General features: G+C 43.3%; 1 protein-coding gene across 1 annotated transcript in view; it reads left to right on the top strand.

Annotated features, from left to right (window-relative positions):
• The window catches only part of LOC135210314 (hexosaminidase D-like), a 42,042-nt gene that overhangs the window by 13,967 nt on the left and 5,719 nt on the right, over positions 1-22,356 (top strand). Inside the window, 1 exon segment of the mRNA XM_064243196.1 lies at positions 20,928-22,356. Coding sequence (XP_064099266.1) covers positions 21,118-22,356 — 1,239 coding nt within the window. The 5' untranslated portion in view covers positions 20,928-21,117.

Raw genomic sequence — 22,356 nt, forward strand, 5'->3', positions numbered from 1 at the left:
CTAGCAGACAACTGGAAGAACAAGAAAGACCTAGACGAGATTTTGAGAATCCCTCAATCGATCGAGAGCATTTGAAGTGGTGGTCCGATCCCTCAAGCTATCGGAAGGGATGTCCCTCAAAGTTCTGAGCCCAGACCTAGTGTTGTTCTCAGACGCGTCCATGACGGGCTGGGGAGCAACCACTGGGGGAGGAAGTGTCAGGCCTCTGGAGAGGGGAACAGAGGTCCTGGCACATAAACCTCAAGGAGCTAGAGGCGATTCGTTTGGCACTTCAATGCTTCGAGTCAAGGATTGTGGGACGAATTGCACAAGTCAACTCGGACAACACCACGGCGCTCGCGTATATCAAAAAACAGGGAGGAACTCTATCTCGTTCCCTGTTCAGGATAACGAGGGAAATCTTACTTTGGGCGAAGCTGAGAAATGTAACGATTCTAACGAGATTCGTTTCAGGACAGCAGAACGTTCGTGCGGATCTCCTCAGCCGTCAACATCAAATGCTTCCAAACGAATGGACTCTCCATCCAGAGATTTGCAAGGAGTTATGGAAACTTTGGGGACGCCCACTGGTAGACCTCTTCGCGACAGTGAAAACGAAGAGGCTTCCTATTTACTGCTCTCCGGTTCTAGACCCAGGAGCAATAGCAATAGATGCCATGCTTTGGAATTGGAAGGGGATGGATCTCTACGCCTTTCCTCCATTCAAACTCCTGGGGGAGGTAATAAGGAAGTTTGCGGCGTCGGAAGGAGCAAGAATGACGTTGATCGCCCCCTTTTGGCCTGCAAGCGACTGGTTCACAGAGGCCATGTCATTTCTGGTAGATTTCCCAAGGACACTTCCAGAAAAAATCGATCTACTCAGACAGCCCCACTTCAAGAGGTATCACGGAAACCTCTCCGCTCTGAGTCTGACTGCATTCAGACTATCCAAAAGTTGGCCAGAGCGAGAGGTTTTTCAAGATCGGTGGCAAGAGCTATTGCCAGCGCTAGAAGAACATCTTCTCAAGCTGTCTACCAATCGAAGTGGGCTGTCTTCAGAAGTTGGTGTAGAAGGCAAAATATTTCCTCCTCCACGACCTCTGTGAGCCAGATTGCTGATTTCCTCCTTCATCTTAGAAATATAGACAAACTTTCAGTGTCAACGATTAAAGGCTACAAAGTATGCTGTCAACGGTCTTTCGACACAGAGGCTTGGATTTATCAAATGATAAAGATCTTCACGATCTATTGAGGTCCTTTGAAACCTCAAAAGCTCCATGAGACAAGATTCCCTCATGGAATTTAGATGTTGTCTTAAAGTTTTTAATGTCAGCCCCATTTGAGCCTATGCACGCTGCCTCTTTGAAAGATGTAACTAGGAAAGCTTTTTGTTTTCCTAACCGCTTTTGGCAACAGCTAAGAGGGTTAGCGAAATCCAAGCTATGAGTAAACATGTGGGTTTCAGAGAACACTATGCGGTGTGTTCCCTGAGCCCCTCGTTCTTAGCTAAGAACGAAAACCCATCCAACCCCTGGCCTAAAAGCTTTGATATCAAGGGGTTATCAGAGTTTGTCGGACAAGAGCCGGAGAGAGTTTTGTGCCCTGTCAGAGCTCTCAAATTTTATCTGGAAAAGACCAACAATGTAGAGGCCCGTCAAGACAACCTGTGGTGTTCGGTCAAGAGGCCGGAATTACCCAATGTCTAAGAACCCACTGGCGTTCTTCTTGAGAAACACCATCAGGGAAGCTCATTCGTCTTGCACGGATGGTGATCTTAAACTGCTAAAAGTTAATGCTCACGAGGTTAGAGCGGTAGCTACTTCGGTGGGCTTTTCAGAAAAAATATGGCACTCAGTGATATCCTGGGTGCCACATTTTGGCGAAAGCAAACTCTGTGTTTCGCTTCACACTACCTCAGAGATGTGAAGGCGACATATGAGAATGCTACTCGCTTGGACCATACATTTCCGCGGATACAGTATTGGGGAACGAAGAAGCAAGTAACGAACCCCATCCTTTAGAAAATGGATGTGTGTGATTTTTAATTATGGGTTTGTTTTTTATGGTTGTAGGGTTGGCCGCTTGAGGCGGTCTTCCCTTTAATTAGCCTGAAAGTTATGGGACTAACTTTAGTTGGGCTAGGTTAGGTGGTATTTGTTATGCTTTGTTGTCTTCAGTATGGTCAATATGGTCTAGTCACATTGTGGTCACGCTCCCGTTGACAGATCTCTATCTAGAACTTATCCAGCTATACAGGTCACTAACCTTACTGGAAATTCTAGTAAGCAGAAGCAGGCTTGGGTGACAGTAATCACGAAGTCAGCTATGCTAACAGGTAGGGAACCAAGATGTCAATCATCTGCATGTGAAATGTTTTCAAAAATCCTTCTATTCTGTCCCTTCCCACCTCAATGGTGGGATTCAGCTATATATATATCTGGCAGGTAAGTGTCATGAACAAAATGATATTGTCATGATACAATAAAGTTTGTTCATACTTACCTGACAGATATATATAATCAAGTACCCACCCACCTCCCCTCAGGGGACAGTGGTAAAGAAAATCTGAATAGAAAATGGGAATGGTTCCCGGTATCCGCCTCCCAGCGGCGGGAATGGGTACTAACCACCTAGCCGACCACTGCGTTTACCGGAGTTTCGAAATTCTGTCGCGTCGTCAGAGAATACAGCTATATATATATCTGCCAGGTAAGTATGAACAAACTTTATTGTATCATAACAATATCATATTTATTCAATAGCTAGCTTGTAAAAAATACTTGATTACCAAAAACTTGATTGACAACTAAGCAGCATACCCACTATGGGTTTCAGAGACAGTGCAAGCACGTTTTTGGGCAATACCGATTTCTGTAACGAACACTCGTATCAGAACGAGATTTTGCTATACGTAGTGCATTACACCCAGTGCCGTAATTATAATGGGTATCGTGAAATCACTAAACGTAAAGAATAACGACACTTGTCCTTGTACCAAGAGACAAAAAAACTCCATTATGCAGAATGGATACGAAACACACGTATAAAGCTCCACCTACCCTCCCCCCCCCCCCACCCTCCACCGCCACCCCTCCCCTTCCTTGTTCCTTTGCCTTCCTTTCTCTTCTCTCTTTCCTCTCTGCTCTCTCTCTGTTGCCATTCGTTATGTGTTGACCCTCCAAACTGGGTATAAAGACTACACACAAAACGTTGAAATTGGTGAAATTAGGCTATGTATTGGAAGTATTATACATAAAATATTTAAAGCAATTTATCATTATTGCATTACTATGACAACTAGAATTCATGGAAACAGTTTAAAATAATGAAACAGCGTATGTGTGAAGCCTCCACTAATGTGGCAACGATGATTTTGCCATTCTTAGCATGCAAACATTAAAGCATGCAAACATTAAAGGTTACATTTATTTCTGGCATATGGTTATTAAAGAAATTCAAAATACTAATATAGACTGAAATCTATGAAAAGTGCTAGCAAAAACAAAAAAGCAAAAAAAAGAAAAATTTAAATAATTCAATTATCCGTAGTCGTTCCTCTATGCACTTATCCGTAATCGTTCCTCTATGGTTTCGGTTTTTCAGCCAGACCAGATGTACGAAAACGTTAGAAACATTTGATTGTATCTACTTTAGAAATATCTGTAATTTTTCGGGGTAATTTGGTTGCAAAAAAGAGATAATATACATGAATTAAATTAAAATTTTTAAATAACAAAGTATATTTAAACTAAATAACGAGTAAAGTAAACAATTTAGGGAATAAAACTTAGCAGTTTCGTCGTCTGCTGTTCGTAACTGTGTTTGTGGCGCGCGCGCTTAGGAACCAGCAACAGCAACGGGTTTAAAGTGCAATGTGGAGTGAACCGAGACCAAAATGTGTATAATAACAATCAAATAAGCACTGTGGAGTTTCAGTTGTGATGGCAGTAAGGATAAAAACTACCGATTACAAGGTAAGAATGAATTCAGTTCAAACCATGACCCCGGGAATAAAAAGTTTCATACTTTCAGTAATATAGGCAACAAACTGTTGTTTTATTGTGCTGATTTCAACTGCAATCTTGAGTAAGATCAATAAACGTTACATACATACGCTAACATTGTTCAAATGAGTGCTGGGAAAGATGATTTTCGTCACTGTTCAAAACCGGTACATCCCACGGTAGCCGCCATATTAGATTTCAAAACTGCCTTGAAAAAATATTTTACGAAGAGCGTCACATGCTTATTTTAGTTCGTATGGGGCTTTCATATATCACATTATGTTGACGAAACTTCAATCTTTTGAATGGTATGCTTGGAGTTGTAATTATATTCTTGTTTCACCATTTAAATATCGAGTGAATAAGACCTGTACACCGTGATAAGGGTTGGTAGTCGCTGGTGTTTTACCCTAACACCAAACATCGGATAAAATGGACCTAGCTTCCATTTGGAGGTTGTCCCATTGTTCTGCAAACTATTAGCCCCCTAAATATGTGTCACCTTCCACATGCAACAAAGTAGGCTAGCTTCTCTTGTAGGCTTGGTCTCTGTCCTTCAAGACTGAGTTAGCCAACCCTAACTGGTTTGGCCCTCGGACAGTGTAGAAGGTCAAAATTTTTTGAAGTTCTCAAATTGCTCAAAAGTTTGGCAAATACTATTCTGGTACTGTACCTATTTCCTAAACAAATATGTACAGGATATATTTTTTTGACTGGTTATTTTCAGTTATGCTATATGGATTTCTAACCATTATTTTTTATGCATACTACCACTCATTTTTGTTTTTTATCCCATATCCAATAAGTAGGACCTTTATGGAATCCCAATGGGGAACCTGGTTTCTTTGTGGGTAGAAGAAAACAAAATAACTAGGCTAGTGCCATGTCTCATTCAGAAAACTAGGAAGTGCATGAATCACAGTATAATCAATCAATAAATTACAGTTCATGCTTGTCATCGGTACAATTCCCCGAAAACTTCAAATGAACAGTTACAGGGATGCGACATAATGTAAACTTTTCCAATCTAGCTTATCCTTGGGTTCTAGGTTCTTACCCAGCCTGCCTCCCCTAAACCTGACGTAGATTGCCACAAGTCATAGACTAAAATCTGGCACTCCATGAGTTATGATGTGGTTATATTCCAATATGCTTGTTGTATGTCAAAATGCATAGCCTAGCCTAACTTAAACATGCTAGAACACTGAGGCCTACATTAGCATTAGAATCGCCAGTGATTTGCTGTAAACTGCTGCATATACATAGGTAATTGGTAAACTCTTTAAAGGTTTTAGAAAGACTTTGCCCTATCCTGGATAATCATTAGACTAAGCAGCATACTCCTCTGTATATGCTTTTCCATCCATGTAACGAGTTATTTACCCATCTTAGATTAGCCCAGTCTTTTCCTTCATGCTGACATTGTATTTTACTGATGCTGAAGATTTCATAACATCACTAATTCTGCTGAATGTTTACAGCGTTACCACTAACACCATTGTAAAATAACTCTGTAAATTGGTGATGAAATCCGGCGAGTTTCTATCTAGGGATTCATCATAACCTGACCTTCCCAAAGTAACCTAACCTTAATGCATTGCCCCTGCCTGGGTGGTAAGCTTACTTGATCTGGAGCACCATAAATCATTCAAATTAAATTCTGAAATTGAGTCTATTTCTGTAGGAAGATCAAGGGGATACTGAGATGGATCTCATAGCATTCTGGATAAGTGTAGCATACAGCCTCTAAGTCAGGTCCCTGATTAAGGAAACTGGAAAGAAATGTCTGTCCATTTGATGATGTTAACATATTGGATAGTCCCCTTCAATTGGAATCGTTTGTCTTCAAGATGTTATTTGCTCGGGAATATGAAATCAAATAAACAGAGCACTTTACTAGAGACTCTATACTTTGGCTACTAGTCTCTTAGCCTTCCATATGTTCTCTGGAACTGAAGTTGCGTTCTCCAGGCTAAAATGGAGTTTGATTAAATTAATGATAGTGTTAATCCCATCCACGCTTCTAAGCAACATTTCATGCTTATTCTACATATCCAAGGAATACTTCTTCCCCCAAATAAGTGCAATGATCGAACAGTACAGCCCTCTTATTCCAGTCCTTAACCAAAGGTAAAAAGTTGTTATATATGTATTTCTTCTCACGGTAGGCTTATGAATTTTCAAAGCAGTAGTATTACATGGTTTTTGTTTTAAAAACTAGAAGAATGGTCATTTTTCACTCTGAACAAATTTTTTTTCATATTACGTAGTGCACTGTGTTAAAGTGCAGTTTCATACAATCAACTTACCTGTCAGATATATACATAGCTAAGACTCCGTCTTCCCCGACAGAAATTCAAATTTCGCGCCACTCGCTACAGGTAGGTCAGGTGATCTACCGGCCTGCCCTGGGTGGCAGGACTAGGAACCATTCCCGTTTTCTATCATATTTTCTCTGTCGCCGGTGGTATCAACATTGTTGTTACTACCTCCTGACTTAGATTCTTATTTCAACCTTTTGATCATCGTTTTTCGAGTATTTCCTTCGCAAGAGAGACTCGCGAGAGGCTTTGGAGAAAGTCTCTCTCTTCTTAAGGAAAGAACGGACGTCGACGAGGGAATGGTTAAGCCTTCTAGGAACCCTTTCCTCGCTCGAACAGTTCTTTCCTCTAGGAAGACTGCATATTCGTCCACTTCAATTCTTCCTCAAAAGGTCTTGGAGTTGGAAGACAGGAAATCTATCAGACGCCTTTCCCATTCCAGTGGAGATGAAGCCTCACTTGGAATGGTGGGTTGCCCCCATTGAAGGAGAACAAGGGGAATCTCATGAAGGTTTCAGAACCCAAACCTAGTGTTATACTCCGACGCGTCGGAGAAGGGTTGGGGAGCAACGTTAGGCTCAAGAGAGGTGTCAGGCATCTGGGAAGCAGCACAGGTGTCCTGGCACATAAACTGCAAGGAGCTCTTTGCCGTACATCTGGCTCTAAAGAGCCTAGAACCTTTGGTATCGAACCAAGTTGTTCAAGTGAATATAGACAACACCACAGCGTTGGCCTACATTCGGAAACAAGGAGGGACTCACTCCTTGTTCCTTTACGAACTGGCAAGAGACCTACTGCTTTGGACTTCCCAGAGGAATATCTCCCTGCTTACGAGATTTATTCAGGGAGAAAGGAACGTAAGGGCGGACAGGCTCAGCAGGAGGAGCCAGGTCCTTCACACAGAGTGGACCCTACACTCGGAAGTGTGTCAGAGTCTCTGGTCTCTTTGGGGGACTCCTCATGTGGATCTCTTCACCACATTCCTTTCCAAAAGACTAACAGTATTTTGTTCGGTGGTAGAAGATCCCAGAGCTGTGATGGTCGACGCCTTCCTCCTAGACTGGTCTCACGTAGACGTCTACGCCTTTCCACCGTTCAAGATCCTGGGACTAGTTCTGAAGAAATTTGTGGCTTCAGAGGGAACTCGGATGACCCTGATAGCCCCCTTTTGGCCAGCACAAGACTGGTTCACAGAGGTAGTGGAGTGGATAGTAGATTTTCCCAGATCCCTCCCAAGAAGGACGGCTCTTCTCAAACAACCACACTTCCAGAGGTATCATCAAAACCTCCCCACTCTCGCTCTGACTGCCTTTCGACTATCGAAAGACTTGTCAGAGCGAGAGGGTTTTCTCGCAAAGCTGCAAGCGCGATTGAGAGAGCCCGCAGAGCTTCCACTAGACGAGTATATCAGTCTAAGTGGGAAGTTTTTAGAAGGTGGTGCAAGTCTTAAGAAGTTGTCCTCCTCCAGTGACGGAAATCACTGATTTCTTACTATTCTTAAGGGAAGATTCGCATCTATCTGTACCCACAATAAAGGGATACAGAAGTATGCTTTCTGCCCCCCAGTTTTCAGGAACAGAAGGACTAGATCTTACAGAGAATAAGGATCTCCATGATCTCAGATCCTTTGAAACAAACTACCAAGTCTTCGGGCCCAGCTCCTCCTAGCTGGAACCTTGATGTAGTTTTAAAATTTCTTTCATCGGAAAAGTTCGAACCTCCTCATCTGGCGTCTTTTCGAGACCTTACTAGAAAATGTTCGTTCCTATTATCTTTAGCCACAGCAAAAAGAGTTAGTGAACTGCATGCTCTAGAGGATAAAGTAGGATTTAAGAGGGACTCAGCCATTTGCTCGTTTAAAGCTTTATTTCTAGCTAAAAACGAGAATCCCTCGAATCCATGGCCTAGGACCTTCGAGGTTAAAGGTTTATCGAGTCTCGTAGGGAGAGAGGCAGAAAGATCTCTTTGTCCTGTAAGAGCTCTGAAATTCTATCTTCAGAGAAAACACCAGATTGGGGGCTCTACACAAGGTCTCTGGTGCGCGGTAAAAGACCCCACAAGACTGATGTTCAAGAATGCTCTAGCGTTCTTTGTGAGAAGCGTCATTACAGAGGCGCATAAGATCTGTCCTGACGACTCTCTTCGACTTCTAAGAGTGAAAGCTCATGAAGTGAGAGCAGTAGCGACATCTCTCTCGTTTCATAAAAATATGTCGCTAAAGAACATCTTGGAAGCGACATTTTGGAGATGCAACTCAGTACTATTTGCATCTCACTACTTGAGAGATGTTCATGTGACCTACGAGAATTGTTTTTGTACATGAACTTCCCTGACAGATATATACTTAGCTATAGTCTCCGACGTTCCCGACAGAATTTCAAATCTCGCGGCACACGCGACAGGTAGGTCAGGTGGTCTACCTTACCCACCGCTGGGTGGCGGATGTACGAACCACTCCCGTTAGCTTGTCAGATTTTTCTCTGTCGCGGGAACGATAACAACTGTTGTCGGTTCCTCTCGATAGTTTTTCGATTCTCGCTTGCCTGGAGTTAATTTGGACTTCTTTTGGTGACGTATTCGCTTTGTTTGGCTTGGCATACGCTGATTGTGGACTGGATTTTGATTTGATTTTGATTTTCTTTAACGATGTCTGGACCTAGATTCAGTAGTTAAAACTTCGGTTTTGTTTAGGGTTTGTTTGGTTGTGAATGAAGGATGTAAGGTGAGGTTGCCGAAAGCTTCGTTAGACCCCCACACGGTTTGCATGAAATGCAGGGGAATGAATGTTCTTTGCTAACCCTTGTAGTGAATGTAAGGGATTGAATGAAGAAGAATATAAGGCTCTCTCTTCTTAGTTAGGAAGTTGGAAACGTGATAGAGTGCGTAAGGCTTCCTCTAGAAGTTCTAGTAGATCTAGAATGAGTGAGTTGGATGTGGATCCTAATACTAACGTAGAATTAGAACCTTCTTCCCAAGTTGCAGCCCCTGCTCCCCGCACCGAAGCCGAAGATTCGCCTTCGGAGGCGGCAGCTCTGAGAGCCACGATTCTTTCTATGGATCAGAAGATTCGTCAGTTGGAAGGTAAGGAGAGTGTTAGTGATCAGTGCAGTGTACCCCAGTGTTGTGGAGGGTGCGTCTGACCGGCTCCTTAGTGCCTCTAGGCCTAGACCTCTTCCAACTCCCAGTTCCAGTGGAGTAGGAAAGTCGAAAGCCGCAAGAGGGCTAGGGAGAACCCCCACCGGTCAGGCGTCCCCTCGGCAGATCCTGAAGTACGCTCCCAGGCTGCCTCGGATCGCTACAAGAAGGAGCTCCTACGCCATGCTTCTCCTCTTCTTCTTCTCCCTCTCCGAAGAGAGGTTGGAACTCCCCGGATTGCGTCTCGCCCGTTGAAGAGGGCTTGGTAGGCTCCCTGCAGTCCTTTGTCTTCTAGTCCGGAGGTTTTCCCGGAAGAATCGTCGGTGGAGGCGAAGAAACCCAAGAAATCCTGTGATCGTTCTTCTTCTCGCGCTCAACGCTCGGCGCCTGCTTCCGAGGAAGAACAACAAGATTCTCCTACGAGAGTACTCGCGGGACTTCAAGCTCAGATCACGGCGCTAGCAGATAGCAGTTAGATCACGTAGGAAGAAGGACGTTTCTCTTCCGATCAAGAGATCTAGGCGCCGCTCTTCAGAGGATCGTTCTCCTCTTTTTAGGCGTTCTCCTTCATATGGGAAGGTTTCGTATGAAGGTAGGGGCTCACGTGAGCGCCCTCGCTCGCCTGGCTCTCTTTCGACTTCAAGGCGCCAAACATCGGTAGGACTCTATGGAGAAAGAAGTTTTTTCTCCAGTTTGGATTCCCGCTTCCGGTAAGCGCACTGCACCTGCTCATCACGCTCAATTTGTCTTCAACTCCCTCGCGTTGAGACTTCTCCTCAGCAGCCTCAAGATCCTAGAAGGCGCCCTTATACAAGTAGGCGTTCTTCTTCCAGATGTCACTCTCCTCAAGTGTCGGATCGTGACTTCTCTCCTGACAGGCATCAAGTGTGGTAGGAGTCGTGTGCATGATAGACGGCCTGCTGTTAGCCGCTCCCCCGCAAGGTAGGCGCCAAGAGCCTACTGCACATCGATCTCCTAGTAGGCGCTCGTCTCTTTTAAGGCGTCATACTCCTGATTATTCTCCTCGGGGCAGACAACAAGAGTCTTTCAAGCGCCCTTCTCGTGTAGGCGCTCTCCCGCTTCTAGGCGCACTACTCCTGACCGTTTGTCTCTTGGTAGGCACCAGGAATCTCGGAAGCGCCCTTCTCCAGGTAGGCGCTCATTAGCTTTGAAGCGCCCTTCTCCTGAATGTTACCCTCTTGTTAGACGTCAAGAGTCTTGCAAGCAGCCTTCTCCTAGTAGGCGCAATTTCGCCTTCCAGTCGAACTTCCGTTGATCGTACGCAACTGGACAGGTATGGAGAGCCGCGCAAGCGCTCTGCTCTCGATAGGCGCTCTTCTCCTGGCAGCCGCTCGCCTCAGGATAGGCGCAAAGAGTCTAGTAGGCGCTCGCCTCCTCGTAAGCGTGGTGGATGTTTCCGAGGATTCTCGGAGTAGGAGCCCTACCTCTCCTTCGGCTGAGATTCCGTCTATCTCGAAGAGGGAGGTCTCATCGTAGACAACCCAGATCTTCTCATCGTTCTCCAGTGGATGTGAACTCTTCTAAGAGAGGGCGTTCTCCAACCTCTCGCTCAACTCCTACTAGGATCCCTTCGTCACCTAAGGATCTTCCGCGCTCGCCTCGACAAGACGGCCTAGAAGGTTCAGATGAGGAAACCGAACACTTCTGCTGCTGTGTCTTCTTACAAGAAGCTTACAGAGCTACTTTTACAAGTTTTTGGGGATTCCCTTAACCCCTCCTACGGCTCCTCTTCCTCCTCACTCCACTTTTTTCAACGGCGAAGACAGCGAAGAGTTCTTCTTGTGTGAGGATGAAGCCAACTCTTTCAATGAAGGAAGGCACTGAGGAGTTTTGGTTCCTGGATGGCTTCCAAAGAAGAGGCGGGGAAAACGATGTTCGCTTTTCCTCCTTCGAAGTTATCAGGACGCGCTGGTTTCTGGTACGAAACAGGAGAGTCCTTAGGATTGGGTCTACCGTCTTCGGCTGATTCGGATTTTTCGGCGCTGGTAGATTCGACAAGGAGAACTGCCCTTAACCTCTGCTAAGACGACTTGGGCAATGAATGAATTGGATCACATGCTAAAAGGCATGTTTAGAGTGCTAGAAGTATTTAACTTCCTTGATTGGTCGTTGGGGGTCCTAGCCAAGAAAATTGAAGTGCCAGAGTCATTTTCGCCAGAAGATCTCATGTGTGTTTTGTCTTGTATGGACAAGTCGGTAAGAGACGAGCGAGTGAAATCGCCTACCTGTATGGGGCCGGGATCGTGAAGAAGAGGTCTGTTTATTGTTCCTTATTCTTAACGAAGTCTGTCTCCCATGCCCAGAGGTCTTCTTTGCTGTTTGCTCCTCTGTCTGCTCAGTTGTTCCCTAAACATCGAGTGCAGGACATTTCGAGATCACTTTCGGCCAAAGCCACCCAGGACCTTTTGGCACAGTCGGCAAGAAAACCTCGCCCTTCCTTCCCTACCAAGGCTAAGAAGGAAAAAGGGCAAGTGTTCGAGAACCCTTTCGAGGGGGCATCTTCATTCAGAACCTCTACGTTTAGAGGTCTCGTAGACCTTCAAGAAGGGTTAAGACTTTCGCCAAGTCTGTTAAAGCCCCCAAATAACTTGCAAAGTCCTTCAAACAACGGTGGGCGCCAGAACTCTTAGAGTTTGCAAAGTCTGGGGCCCAAAAAGGGGAAGGGGCGGATCCTTAGGACCCTTTCTATTTGAGGGAGGAGGTTACCTGCATCCCTTTCGGTCGAAAGACCTCCCTTGACACCATCCCAAGGGAACTGACGGCCAGGTACAGAGACCCCATCATGAAATCAAGCTCTCCATCTAGCAGTAGATCAGATGCTGGAGAAGGGGGGCTATCGAACTAGTGACAGACCATCATTCATCGGGTTTCTACAACCGCCTTTTCCTAGTTCCGAAGTCCTCAGGGGGATGGAGACCGGTGTTGGACGTAAGCGCCCACTGAACTTCTTCGTAGAAAAGAAGAAGTTCACGATGGAAACGCCTTCATCAGTGCTGGCAGCACTTCGTCCAGGGGACTGGATGGTTTCCTTGGGATTACAGGAGCTTACTTCCACCGTATTTACCGATCCATCCTTCCTCGAGGAAGTTTTCTCAAGAAGTTCATGATTGGGGGGGGAAAATTTTTCTTTCAAGTTCATGGGCTCTGTGTTTCGCCTCCTCGAACGGCCCCTCAATTGGGTTGCACGGGGATTTTGCGGAATGTGGCTCAATGGCTTCATTTGAAAGGGGTGAGGATATCCATGTACCTCGACGATTGGCTAATAAGGGCCAATTCAGAAGATCGTTGTTTGAAGACTTACAAGTAACTTTAGAATTGACGAAGACTTTGGGGACTTCTCGTCAATTTCAAGAAGTCGTCACTAATTCCCGAGCAAGAGTGTGTGTATCTAGGGATACAAGATGAACTCTCTGAGTTTTCGGGCTTTTTCCCTCTCAGGAAAGGATAGCCCGAGGATTCGAGAGAGTAACAACCTTCTTAGGGAAAGAAGTATGCACAGTGAGGGAGTGGATGAGTCTGCTGGGGACGCTCTCCTCGCTGGAGCAATTCGTTTCCCTAGGAAGGTTGCACCTGAGACCGCTCCAATTCTTTCTTCATCGGAATTGGAGTCATCATTCTCAGGATTTGACGTTCTCCCAACCTGTCGTTATCCCAGGACGTCAAGAAACATCTCTTATGGTGGACAGATCCCAACCTCTTTGCGAAGGGAATGTCTCTTCAATCCCAGACCCCCAACTTGGTGTTGTTCTCCGACGCGTCGGACACGGGGTGGGGGGCAACTCTGGGAACCAGCGAAGTGTCAGGTACCTGGGTGGGGGACCAGTAGCCTGGCACATCAACAGAAAGGAGTTGATGGCTGTGTGGTTGGCTCTGAAGGCTTTCGAGCCCAAAGTCAGAAGATCGGTAGTGCAGGTCAACGCGGACAACACTACAGCTCTGGCAATATATCAGGAAACAGGGGGGGACGCATTCTTCTACCCTGTACGAGACAGCAAGAGACCTTCTTCTGTGGGCAGAAGAGAGAAGGAATCAAGCTTCTCACCAGGTTCGTGCAGGGAGAAAGGAATGTAAGAGCAGATCTCCTCATCAGGAAAGATCAGGTCCTTCCCACAGAGTGGACCCTTCATCTGGATGTATGCCAGAGCCTGTGGAAGTTATGGGGCAGGCCACACATAGACCTCTTTGCCACGTTCAAAGAACAAGAGGCTGGATCCTTACTGCTCTCCGATATCGGATCCAGAGGCATTAGCAATAGATGCTCTTCTTCTAGACTGGAATGGACTCGACGTCTACGCGTTTCCCCCCACCCCTTCAAGATCCTGGGGCTAACCATCAAGAAGTTCGTTAGAGTCCGATTCAACGAGAATGACCTTAATTGCTCCCTTTTGGCCGGCCCAAGAATGGTTCACAGAGGTACTGGAATGGTTGGTGGACCTTTCCAAGATCGCTCCCGCTAAGGAGCGATCTACTCAGACAACCCCACATTCGACAGGTACCACAAAAATCTCCTCGCTCTCAGTCTGACTGGCTTCAGACTGTCCAAAGTTTGGTCAGAGCGAAAGGCTTTCAGCAACAGCTGCTAAAGCAATCGCAAGAGCGAGGAGACCTTCCACCTTGCGTGTATACCAGTCAAAGTGGGATGTCTTCAGACGTTGGTGCAAGAGGAAGAACATTTCCTCTTCCAGTACCTCTGTGACCCAAATTGCGGATTTCCTTATTTTCCTCAAAGAAGAATGTCATCTGGTTGTGTCAACTATTAAGGGATACCGCAGTATGTTGGCGGCGGTATTTCGGCATAGAGGCTTAAATATATCCGATGATAAGGACCTGCATGATCTTATTAGATCATTTGAAACCATTAAGCGTCCTCATGTAGTACCGAACTGGAATCTAGACGTAGTTCTACAATTCCTTGGACGTCTAGATTCGAACCTCCTGGCTTAGCCTCTTTCAAGGATCTGACGAAGAAGACTATCTTCCTTTTGGCCCTAGCTACAGCTAAGAGAGTGAGTGAACTCCAAGCTATCGAGGGCAATGTAGGGTTTAAGGAAGATTCTATGGTGTGTTCGTTTCTTCCAAATTTCCTTGCAAAGAATGAAAACCATCACGGCCTTGGCCCAGGAGCTTTGAAGTTCGTAGTTTATCTTTTCTAGTAGGGGAAGAGCCTGAAAGAACTCTTTGCCCTATGGAAGATTAGAAGTATTTTTTCCCCCCCTTAAGAGGAAGGAACAACTTAAGAGGCTAATCAAGATGTGCTTTGGTGCTCTGTAAAGGACCCCACTCGGCCCATGTCGAAGAATGCTCTTTCCTTTTTTCTGAGAAGCCTTATTACAGAGGCACATGTTGCCTGTAAGGAAGAACATTTTAGACTACTGAAAGTGAAAGCTCACGAGGTGAGAGCCATCGCAACTTCTCTTGCATTCAGAAAAAATATGTCTGTGCGGAACTTGATGGAGGCGACTTTTTGGAGATGCCAATCGGTTTCGCAAACCACTACCTACTGATTGTAAAATCACATATGATAAATGCTTCGCCTTGGGTCCTTTCGTATCGGCGGATTCGGTGCTGGGGCAGGGAGCTGAAACTTATCCTGTGTAAATTTTTTATATGTTACCCTATATTTTATATTGTTGTTTTTTGGTTGTCTGAAAGAGGTTGCAGGAGGCACCTTTTTTTGTCGTAATATTAACCCTTTGTATTTTGGTTAGGTGGTCTGGTGGGTTTTGGCTCCTTGCAGAGGTAGTGGTAAGGATCTGTTAGGTAAGCGGACAAGGTCCCTCTAACAGGATCCGACTTGGATTCTACCACAATAGGGGATCACATATCCCAGTGGTAGATCCGAGAGTCTTTCAGCATCAGGTCACGTCCTAGCTGTAGCTCTCCAGGCAATGCAGACTCAGAGATAGTATCTATGAAGTCTTCATCCTGAAAAGGTGAGAACCTAAGGTATACCTACAACATTAGTTTTTGTCCCGTCTTACCTGTATTATTTAGCGGTCTCTTACCCTCCACCAAGGGTGCCAATCAGCTAAGTATATCTGTCAGGGAAGTTCATGTAAAAAACAAAATGATATTGTTAATCTACAATAAAGTTTTGTACATACTTACCTGGCAGATATATACGATTAAATGGCCCACCACCCAGCCTCCCCTCAGGAGACAGGTGGAAGAGAAAAATCTGACAGCTAACGGGAGTGGTTCGTACATCCGCCACCCAGCGGCGGGTAAGGTAGACCACCTGACCTACCTGTCGCGTGTGCCGCGAGATTTGAAATTCTGTCGGGAACGTCGGAGACTATAGCTAAGTATATATCTGCCAGGTAAGTATGTACAAAACTTTATTGTAGTTTAACAATATCATTTTTCTATAGATCCTTTCGTGTCAGCGGATACGTCCTGGGTATAGGAGCCAACACCAATCCTTAAAATTTGTACATACCGTCTATTAGATATGTTCTAGACTTTCTGTTGCCAAAGTGCAGACGTCACACTGGCGGCCAGTCACTATTGTTCAGTAAGGAACTCTTGTGATATCTTATTAGATGAGTATCATTATTATTTTTTTTTTAAATTAGGTGTGTAATGTGTTTTTGAGTTATGGTTGTTGTGAAGAGTTTGGGGATAACTCGGAACAATTTTTAATACTAACAAGGTGGTTAGGATCAGGTGGTCGGGATTGGTTGTGTGCTCCTTCATAAGGTGTATTGCCATATAAGTGGATCAGCACCCATTGACAAAGTCCTTTCAGGTTCTGCCGAGTGAGCGGATAAGACCCCATCGGCAGACCCACAAGAACTCTTGGCCATAGATCATATATCTCGCTAAAGTTTCTTGAGGTGATGCAGACTCCTGGGCAGCAGCCAAGAAGTCTACCACCTATCAGGTAGGAACCAAGGTTTTTTATTATACCTACAACATATGTTGTTTACCTGTCTATTCCATAAGTAGCTGTCTCTTACTCTCCACCAAAGGGTGCCAATCAGCTATGTATATATCTGACAGGTAAGTTGATTGTATAAAAATGATATTGTTATGATACAATAAAGTTTCATACATACTTACCTGGCAGATATATACGATTAATGGCCCACCCAGCCTCCCCGCAGGAGACAGGTGGAAGAGAGAAAATATGATAGAAAACGGGAATGGTTCCTAGTCCTGCCACCCAGGGCAGGCCGGTAGATCACCTGACCTACCTGTAGCGAGTGGCGTGAAATTTGAATTTCTGTCGGGGACGACGGAGTCTTAGCTATGTATATATCTGCCAGGTAAGTATGTATAAAACTTTATTGTATCATAACAATATCATTTTCCATCAAATAATTAGTTTGAAAGACACTTGAGAAAAACAGAGACTCGCAGTCCCTGAACGGATAGTAGGATACCAGGTCCCTACCTTCATGTATGATATTAGTTTGCAAATAATCCATAAATCTACTTTAATGTGATCATATATTTCACTTGGTTTGTGTTTCCCTTCACCCAAAAACTTCATTGTTCTGTTGTGGTCCTCCAAATGATAGGATACAAGGGTGGGATCCAAATGAATTGAAACAGTATGTGGAACTGCGGTGCTCAGCAGTTCTAATTTTGCTAGCAAGGTGATAGCAAAAACCTAAACATGATTCAATTCTGCATCAAATAATGGGACAGAAAAATAGTGAATACTGGTTCATCCGAAAAAATTACCTAAATCTAATTAACCACTCACAACCAATGAACAGTGCTGCTCATAGAAGATTGGTGAATTAACATTTACTACCAGGAACTGTTTAACTGTGGCACTTACACAACACAGTTGCTGAAAAGAAACCCAATGAAAAATACAGTTTCTGCAACCAAACAAATTTTCTTTGTACAAGGAAAAGATAAAAAGTATGAAAATACAGTTTTTTAAAGGAAAATTATTTTCTATTTACAATGAAAAGATCAACTGTTATCAAAATAGTTTCTGCAATCAAAATGATTTTCTTTTTACATATTAATCACCTGATTATCCATAGTAGACAAGGATTTTGGAGGTACTGTGACATTCCTTGTGCAGTCCTACAAGAGAAGCCTCTCTCTTGCAAGAGCTGCTGGATAACTTCCAAGCATGTAACTGAAGGGCTTGCAGAGCCTGATAATTCCTCTGAACATGATGATGAAGGAGAGTGGATGGTGGACCACAGTGGAATTTCTTTGAGTGTCTAAACCAAGAGAGCCAGTTGCATACTTGAAACATAGCCTACATGCTGCTAAGATGTATACCACACTCTTCCTTAAGTGAATCTGAACAGAAATATCTCCAAAGGTGAGGGGTTTCATTGAACTCCAGCAAGAAGGTTTCTGTCATTCTGCCACAATGTAAAATGCTCTCTAATCTCTCTACTCTAAGGCACGAGCTGTGAGGGAAAATTGCCGAGACTGACCAATGATGCTTCATTTGCTACTGTATAAGTTAGAAGGAGACTGCACAATGGACCAGAGAGTCCTTGTTGTAGGTATGTAGCTCCTCCACCCATACCCCTACCTTGCCCTTCAGAAATAGTAATTTGGTACCCAGAACCAAGCTGTTCTGAAATGAGGGGTTACTTTCCAAGGAAACAAAGTTAGTCAACAGGTTAGCAACCAGCGACTTCAAAATTAACTTGTTCAACCAGAGGTCAAAAGAAGATGCTTCCTGGGAGGGTTCCATTTCGACTGACTCCACTCAAGAAGGTACAAAGGATTCAAGAGAATGAAGGTCCTCATCTCAGATCTGAACCTACAAAATTATTGTTACTTGATCCCTACATCTATATCCTTAATGGGTACTAGTCCTGTAAAGCCTGCATCTGCTTTTCCCCTAAGGGGTTAGACATGTAAAATTAGTTATCACCACACTTCTCCATCCTTTGATTATTTTGCCCGAGCTCCTGGTATGTCTATGTTTCAAATGGTGGAGAGGTCATTCACTAAACATCCAATACGTAAATGTAAAACTTTGCAGTCCTCATGCAAGAAAACTGAACACTTGTTTGCTTACTACTGAACATTAATAATATTGTAAATTTTAATATGAGACTCAAGTTTATAGAAAGAATTATAAATGGTTAGGTCTTATGATGTTTAAATTTGCCTCAGTTTAGGGCTGCAGGTTGAATTACAGTATAATATGGAGTCATTTTTTGGTTTTGAAATTCATGTTGATAATTTATTTCTAGTGACATTATTTAGACTTCAGACACTTGTTCGTCAGGTTGCTTGAGTATGTAAATATTTTTGTTTTGAAATTCATGGTAATAGTACTTAATTTGTACTGGACTGATTTAGATTTTGCACATTTTTTCGTATGAGAATACAGATGTTATCTTTTATATGGATATACCCTTACCAAATGCTGGTCTGATGGTTGAAGTTTTGGTAACAAGGTAGTTAACTAATGGTAAGTGAGTTGGGCACCTACCCATTCCCTTGAGTGTCAGGGTCCACTGCTGTACAGATGTCTTTGCTGTTGCTTGACGTCTGTTATTGTTTAATAGATTTCTCCTGCGTCTGACTTTTTGTTGATGACTGTGCTTTGTCTTGTCATGATGCATTTGTTTATTGTACATGCACATTATGGTGTGTGATCCTTCATCTGTGAGCAAGTGTGGTTAGTGCATATGTTCAGGGCGATCACCACTGTTCAGTACATGGAAGGGTATGTGGGCACTTTAGGTCACCTTTAAACGTTGATACCTCCTCTCTTTTTTTCTTTTTTTTCTCTTGTGAGCTGCTAGTGTCCATCTTGGTTGCCTGGCCAATGGAAGAGGAAGTTAAAAAAGCTGCTACTGGCATATGTATTCCTAGGGTAGCAGCTAACTTCTCCACCAGCCTTCAACAGTGATCATCTGCTCAAATGTAGCTTCAGCTCTTGTGACTGTGCCTGCCTGTTTCCTATGCTTGGTCTGAGGAGGATTTTGTATGGCCAAATGGTAACTGACCTGAGTTCTTTGAGGATGGAATGTTGGACAGTTTACTGTAATGCTGTTCTTCTATTGACCCTTCTTCCATATCCACCTCTCCTGTTTTTGCTGTGCCAAAACTTCGATAGTTGCTGAAAACTGCGTGGCCATCTCCTGGATTAAAGGGGGATTGGTCGCTTATTGCTTTTCAGGATCACTTGGCTATGGGTAATAGCTTGCTCTTGTCCCAGTCTTAGAAGACATCACTGTGGTACGAACTCCCTTTAGGAGGAAGTCGTAACAGGTTCTTTTATTTTAATCTTAAATCCAGTGACAAAAACAAATCAGTATGAGCGAGGAAAATCAGAAAGACACAGGCAAAAATTTTCACCTTTAGTGCTCACATATTTAACCTGGAAACTGTCATTTTCGGGTAGAAAAACCGACACCATTCATGTTCTTCAGACTGTCCATTTCACTAAAAGAGTGAGTCTTCAAATAGAAGACAGGTTTGTATTCTTATAGGAAGTAATTGCAAAGTCAAGATACTGAATTTGCATTTTTCCTAGATGTGCAACCCTGAAATCTGAAATCTCATAATTCCACTTTGTCTCTGTTGCCAAAAATGTATATACTATAACTAAAATCTCATAATTCCATCTAATTATCCTTGTTGCCAAAAGTAAGTGATGCTGACATTTGGGTGGGTGATTGAGTCTCTATCCCCCCCTCTCTCTGTTGTTGCTGGTTACCCAGCATCAGTAACTGCAACAGCTTTCACTGAAGGTACATCCATATAGTACAGTGCTTCAAGTCCTGTCCACACTAGGAAACATTGTTTGCAAACTGGTTGGAAACAGTTTCTTAAAAACTGTATGTAAACAGTTTAAAAGCAGTTATCACAGTGTTTCTTGTCCAGACCTCAGTGTTGCCAGGATGCCTCTTGGTGCAGTAGCCTCTGTATTTTACATGGCAGTTTTAATGCAGTCGAGGAGGGATAAACACTACGTATTATACATATACACATTACATATGTAAATATATACATGTAAGTACATAAGTAAATATGAATATGTAGCAGAAATGTATATGCACATATTGGTGTGTATTTGTATATGTACATACATATATAACTGAATCACAAAAGTTTGGAACGTGATAAATCCATAAATAAAGGCATAAGCCACGAAGGAAAAATAAGTAAAGGACGTTGAAGTCGAAAGATCTTGCAGAAACGCCGTTGTTTATTTTTCCTTCGTGGCTTATACCTTTATTTATGTACATACATATGTATAAGTATGTATGTATAAATGTATAGTTTGTATTTATATATATGAATGTATATGACTGTGAAATATATCCTTTTAAAACAGAATTCCATCTACAAAAACAATTTCCAGACTGTTTGCACACTGGCAAACTTTGTTCTCAAACAGTGTTTGTAAGTGTGGACGGGCCTTTAGGTTTGTATATCTAGAAAAAATTAAACGGCTTTGTATATTGAGAAAAAAATGAAACATTTTGAATTTTCTATTTCTAATAAGTTGTTATTTTTTCAGGTGCAGTGAAAACTTCAGTACTTGGGTAGATGTTAATGCTGACTGCTATTCAACCTAGCACTGCTAATGACAACAAAGCTGTGTAGAATACCTGTGAAAAATGAATGACAAAAATTTACTGAAGGATCTTTAACACTGCAAGACAGCTATTGGTTATTTTTTTGCCTGGGAGAAATTTTTTACAGCAATAATGATTCCAAGAAGGAGCACTAGGTTACTGTTTTTTTTCCTATTTTCTGTTGTTGTAATATTTGTGTTATACTTGTCAGCTCCATATGAAGAACCTAAACATATAGTACCAGAGCCTATAAGTGATGTTGTCAAGACTAGGAAAGCTCATTCAGATGATGATGAACTCATGACTCAAAGCCCAGATCATGTAAGAAAGCAGAAGGAGTATGAAAGCAGGATCTTGGCTAACATTCAGAAGATGACGGTGCACAAACAGTTGAAGCGCAAAATGGATCATGATCCGCTGGGTGTTATTTTGCATAAAACTCCAAGTCTTTTAGATGGCCTTGGTAGGGTTCGTGACATGGAAGGCCAAGACTTGGCTCTTCGAAATAATGCTGTGATGGAAAACCAGCTCAAGCACAAAATTGTTCACCTCGATTTGAAAGGTGCACCTCCTAAAATTGAATACCTCAAAAAGCTCTTCCCACTCCTTAGTTCTTTAGGGGCTACAGGTTTACTGATGGAGTATGAGGACATGTTTCCATATTGGGGCAAGCTTGAATTTTTGTCAGCTCAAAATGCATATGCTAAAGGAGATATTGCTGATATAATGGAAATAGCTCGTAAAAGTAATTTAGAAGTCATACCTTTAGTCCAGACGTTTGGTCACATGGAACATGTATTGAAGTTGAAAGAATTTGCAGAAGTGCGGGAGGTTCCAAACTATCCTCAGGTTATCTGTCCCACTCATAATAAGACCATGCCCCTGATAATGATGATGATTGATCAGATATTAGAAATGCATCCTGGGATCAACTGGTTGCACATTGGATCAGACGAAGTTTATAACTTAGGAGAATGCCCTCGATGTCAGCAGTACTTGATCCATCAAAGGTATGGAAAGAGTGACTTGTTTTTGCATCATATTAAAAAAGTAGCAAGGTACGTCAAGGACACTTATGATATACAGCCTATCATGTGGGATGATGAATTCCGCAAAGTTCCTTTGCGTGCCATTCAGGATGCTGGCATCGGTAACTTAGTCGAAATAATGGTATGGAAGTACAGCAAGGGAATTATGGTTGACTTAAGGTCTGACATATGGGAAAAGTATTCAATAGCATTTAATGGTATATGGTTAGCAAGTGCTTTTAAAGGTGCAGCTTCTCCCGAAAGCTATATAACCGATATAAATGAACGTCTAACGAACCACAAAGAATGGATGGAGGTTTTTGATATGTATAAGAGCACTATC

This window comes from Macrobrachium nipponense, chromosome 39 (assembly GCF_015104395.2).
Source record: "Macrobrachium nipponense isolate FS-2020 chromosome 39, ASM1510439v2, whole genome shotgun sequence".
NCBI lineage: Eukaryota > Metazoa > Arthropoda > Malacostraca > Decapoda > Palaemonidae > Macrobrachium > Macrobrachium nipponense.